Source organism: Catharus ustulatus, chromosome 5, assembly GCF_009819885.2.
Source record: "Catharus ustulatus isolate bCatUst1 chromosome 5, bCatUst1.pri.v2, whole genome shotgun sequence".
NCBI classification, from domain to species: Eukaryota; Metazoa; Chordata; class Aves; order Passeriformes; family Turdidae; genus Catharus; species Catharus ustulatus.
In genome coordinates, this window is record NC_046225.1 from 4384096 (window position 1) to 4389163 (window position 5068).

General features: G+C 39.2%; 1 protein-coding gene across 1 annotated transcript; it reads right to left on the reverse strand.

The window, feature by feature from the left end:
• Nucleotides 1-409: 409 nt before the first annotated feature.
• On the reverse strand, nt 410-4868 carry IL21 (interleukin 21). Its single transcript, XM_033059937.1, has 5 exons — nt 4658-4868; nt 4504-4539; nt 1051-1182; nt 525-611; nt 410-424 (listed from the first exon to the last, which is right to left on the reverse strand). Exons 1-5 carry the CDS (start codon nt 4790-4792, stop codon nt 410-412), a joined length of 405 nt encoding a protein of 134 aa, XP_032915828.1. The 5' UTR covers nt 4793-4868.
• Nucleotides 4869-5068: the final 200 nt, after the last annotated feature.

The window sequence follows — 5068 nt, forward strand, 5'->3', positions numbered from 1 at the left end:
ATTCCTTTGAAACTTCAAAGCCCTGATAATTTTTCTGTTCATTTTCTTTTAAAAGTTGCAGGGATCTCTGCTTGGGATTCAGTTAAGATCAAAGCAAACATACATAAGTAACCATAGTTCAGCAGAGGGGGAACAGTTAAGTCCCTTACAAGAGACTATTTTTGTGAAATTAGAATTTAGTTTTTCCTGTAAGGTGGGGCTAGAATTACTTGCAAAATAGCATCCATCTTACAAATACCCATCCAAATAAGACTCCTTAATATTTTGAGAGAAGTTTTCACTTACCACACACAGAGAACACATCATAACAACACTGGAAAATATTTACATTTTTCACATCTTAAATATAGCATAGTGTCTCCTTTAAAAAGTAGATTTTCAGGAGCCTTCAGCTCTGGTGTGTCCTAGATTAGTTCTTGAATAGCTGTAAAAACAACACATTGTTAGTAAAGATGTAAAATAAGGATATTTGCAGTGGTTTGCAAAATGACAGAAAGGACCCAGGAGGAATGAACTCTGCTTACCATTTGTATTAGATTTTCAAAGCCCTTCAAAAAATTTTTGGGGGTTTTCTTCTCATAAGATTCACATGGAGGTGTAGCGTTGCATTGCTGGAAGATAAAGAGAAGAATGGCACTTCTAAACAGAATATCACAATACTAAATTGAATCTCAAGCTTTCTCACTGAAAAATCAAGAGGCTTGGAATCAAATGCCTTTTCTACCTGGAAAAGCTTTGAAACAAGCTCTTTCAAAGGGGAAGAAATTTAGTAATGACACCTTTAATTCACATTTTTTGCAGTAATCCCTGTCCTTCTACCAGAACATTGTGTGGTTGCCAACTACATGTATCTGACATTTAGGGAATGCTTCTCCCAAAAGTAAAAAAGTGTAAAAATTGGACTTTTTATTTTCTAAAGTAATGAAAGGCAGATTTCTTTTTCTAAGAGATTTGTTTTTCTAAGAGATTTGTTTTCTACAGTTCCCCCATTGCAGTGGGCATCTGCTATAGGAAAAAATCACAGTTACGAGCACGGTGAGGAAATCCTACCTTGTCTTTGGCGGTGAATCTGCTCACGATTCTGATGGCTTTGGTGAACTTTGGAGTATCTTGGCTCCTTGCTGGTTGTAATTTCAGGATGCCCTTCTTGAAGCAGGTCACTGTTGTATTCTCGCATCCATCCTAGGGCGGGAGAAGAAGGAGCTGTTTTAAAGTCAATGTTGCAGCACGTTTTCCTGCACTTATTAAATTGTGGTCCCTGTCCAGAAGGTGGTGTCTAGGATATTAACTGAGAATATTCAAGTATTCAACTGTACCTTTTAAAGTTAGTTTTTGATACACAAGTGATACTGAGGCTTGATTCTGGCTGTTCTTGCATAATTACTCAAGTATTTCCTAACAAAATGAATGTCCACTTGGCTACTAATCATGACAGCATTTAAAAGAAAACAATCCTGAAGACTGGATCAGCATGAGCATTTTGTATTTTAAAAATTACAAATATCTCTCAGTGCTATGTGTGGGAATATAATTTTTTTTCTTCCTCATTTTGTGCCCTTTCTAATAATGCCTAGTTAATAATCAGAATTGACCTAAAACTGCATGTTTTCAAATACTATTAAATGTTCATATATGATAGCATCAGAAATAATACAGAAACTATCCCCAAAACTAACCTAGAAGTCAACAGAGAAAGAAAAGCAATGTTTACTGAAGCCAATTTAAGTTGCTTTCTGTTTTCCAAAGAAGGAAGCTGCTGATCGTGCATATTAGAAAGGCTCCAAAGCCATTATCCTTGTTTGCATACCAGCTGCTACCCATGGTGAATCTCATCTGCCTTATGAAATGCCACTGCTGTTTGCTGCTTGGGCAAGGACAAGGCAGGCTTAATGGATGTTGCTTATAGCAAACTTTACTAGCAACATCCAGTGTTGGTCAGATAAAACATTTTATTTTCCTTAAAAGTGACACGTTTGTGTTTGTTTCAAGCATCCTTACCGTAACCAGCCTTTGCTTACTGGAAAAAAACCACTACTCGTCTTTTAAAGAGATCGATTTTCCAGCTGAAACTGAAAACATTTTCAGTCTCATCCGTGCTGAGCTGAGAAACCAGCATTTCTCATCTGTGCTGCCTTTTCTGTTTTGCTGAGCTGTCACTTACAGCATAGGCAGCCAACAACCAGGGCACCGCAAGGATTGTGGGGCCTGGCGTGTTGTCATGGGCTGAGCACTTTTGGGATGAGGCATGAAGGAGCACAACCACTGGAAATGCCTGAGCAGGGCTAGAAGCATGTAAAATACTGGTATCAGAGGCATTTGGCAGCAGTACTCTGCATCTGACTCAAACTGGCTTAAGAGATGAGCCCGCAGAGCCCTCGCTTCCGGAATTAGCGATCAGCGGGAGATACAGATCCGAGGCACATCCAGCGTGTGGCACTCAGTGGCACTTCAGCTGCAGGGCCAGTCACCAGCAAGAGGGCTCATTTGCCCTCCAGGCTGCAATCATCTCAGCCTTGACATTGCTTTTTCAGCCTCAGCCTGTTTTCCCTTGATTTGATGTCATCTAACCTCTCTTTATTCAAAAGAAAGGATACTTTGCTGTTGAGGAAGGAAATTGTGTGGGATTGAGTTGAGGGTAACAGTCTACACAAAGGAACCTCAAGGAAACCAAAACAGGGATAAACCACCTCATCCTAAATGTTATAATAGGTAGTTTTCTCATTGAATATTCAAGACCAACTGCAAATCTGCCATGAGCAGGTTATAATAAAAACAATTTCAAATATTTTTATATTTGAAATGCAGTTACGTGAGCGACTTTTTATTAAATTGAGTTTCACTTAGGCTGTGATGGCACCTAATGACCCTGACTGCTGCTTTGTCACACTGTGATACATATTTTAGTCACCCTGTAGGATGAAAAGTTTGTTGATTTAGTTGGTGGTGATAATTGCTATTAGCACACTAATTTTTTTAACATGATTTTCATCAGAAGCTGAACCAGCATCAACTTAATACCTTCTACATCTGTGAATTCTCTGTCTGTCTAGTATTCAGAGGAGGCACTTAGGACCTCCCACAATCAGATAGTAAAGCCCTAAGCTGCAAGTGAACTGTTGTTTTCCTTCCTGAGGTGAGCATGACTTTTTTTAAGAAAAAAACCCCAACAACCTCATTAAGCAATTAGTCACTAGTTGTATTTGCTTAGTTTCAGAGGCAACAGCAAACACTGGAGTAAAATGACACCCAATAATCTTCTCCTTTTCACTTTGACACCACAAGTTAGAAAGAGTTTTAATGGAAAAAACCCAGCAATGAGTTTGTGCACTGCAGTTGTTTCTAGAAGTTCGAAGGAATGTATCTAGTTTGGTCATGCTTCTGTATATTTTTTGGCAAGTTAAACATGTGCCCGAGTGTAAAGCCTAGGAGGAGGCTAACCAAAACCTGTGTGAAATGAGGTGAGTTCGTTTTCCTTTCTTCTTGTAGCTGCTTTGCAAAGGAGCTTAGAGTTCTGAGTAGATAGATTTTTAAGAATGCCTACAGCTTTTACGATGTAGCAATGCATAGTGATTGTTTTACATGTCAATCGAAATTGTTTGTGCTACAAAATAGGGCTCAAAAATTTAAGAACCCTAACACAAGAATATTAATTAGCTGCAGGTTGCTCCAGACCTCAGTTGCATGTTGAGGGATTATCAAAGTAGGATGCATTTACCCTCCTAAGTTTTTAAGACATGATTTTATATGATTAGCAGTTAAATTCACAGTACATCCTGCATCCTGCCACTTTTGAGAGTGCACAGACTTGGTGATTCACTGTATGTAAGAAGATCTTAACCTTGGAAGATGCAAAATATCAGCACTAAGTAACACATAAATGAGTATCTGCATTAAAAAGGGATTCACAGGGAGCTGCTCTTCTATTTTTAACTAGTTGTAAGCTGAAGAGAATATTTGCAGGTGCACTTTTGTCTTCCAGTTGGTAGCACAGCCCCTGCACAAATAGTCTCAGAGAGAGTAGTGGGACTGCACATGAGAGGAGGCACTCAGTGGCACGGCCTTGCAGTGCCACTCTTGCCTTTTGGCTGCAGTGGAAGGCAAGGGGGGCAGCTCAGCCAGGCTGGAGCTCATGGCAGCTGGAGGCACTTCCACCCCAAATACTTGTATCCCCAAAAGCATTGCTGCTCATCTGGGTCCTATATGAATCCTTACTCGTAGTACCATTTCTTAATTAAATGGAATATGTGCAACTCTTGATCTATTGGTGGGTTATGATACACATACAATAGCAAAACAGTAATTGTGATGCCAAAATAGAAACATTTCTGCCATCAAATATCCAGAAACTTAAAAAAAGTATTTTCTTATTCAGTCTAGCTTGCATTAAGAGTACTAGATCAGAGATGGGAAGAAGAAGAAGACATCTTCCATTTATCAATGGAATAAACCAGCACAAAATCAAATTGATATAATTATGAAAAAAAAATGTTAAAGCAATCTCACCACAAAGTTTTCTGGTGTGTACAGCAACTCAGCATCCTAAAATAAAACAAATCTAAGTTAGAAAAGTTTTAACATTTTCATTAACAAGATATGTACTAAGCAATACATAATGCTTGAAAGTAATTTCAACATTATGACAAATACCATCCCTTACCTTTTCTTTCACCATAGATTCTAACTCTTCAATTTTCCTGAGAATCTGTCTGTACTTTGCTCTTCTGGGTGAAGTTTCAGTCAGCACCATAGTGGAGCAGAAGAAAAGCATGCAGAAAATAATCATCCTCTTCATCCTGATGTGTTCTGTTTTAAAATGGGCCAGGAGCAAAGTTGTGCTGTTCAAGTGTAACACTCCAGTTTGAGCTGTGCTCAGGTAAGCTCTGCACCTACCTATATATTGCTCCCTGCTGGAGATGGAGAGCCCACCCATTTGGGTTTGTAGGAAAGCTTTGTAGAATGGATTCATGAGTAACCCTTTTTTCTTTTCCACTGGCTAGGTGCATGTACGTGAGCTTGTGCGTGGGGGGGCAGGGATTGATGGAGTGAAAGAAAATGTGCCCCATCTGCA

What these genes read in the sequence shown, in the direction of transcription:
- IL21 (XM_033059937.1), bottom strand. Translation starts at nt 4,792, where the DNA reads ATGAAGAGGATGATTATTTTCTGCATGCTTTTCTTCTGCTCCACTATG. An exon ending in ACACACCAGAAAACTTTGTG is followed by an intron (nt 1,183 to 4,503) that starts GTGAGATTGCTT and finishes CTCCCGCCCTAG; the next exon opens with GATGGATGCGAGAATACAAC. An exon ending in GATTCACCGCCAAAGACAAG is followed by an intron (nt 612 to 1,050) that starts GTAGGATTTCCT and finishes TTTATCTTCCAG; the next exon opens with CAATGCAACGCTACACCTCC.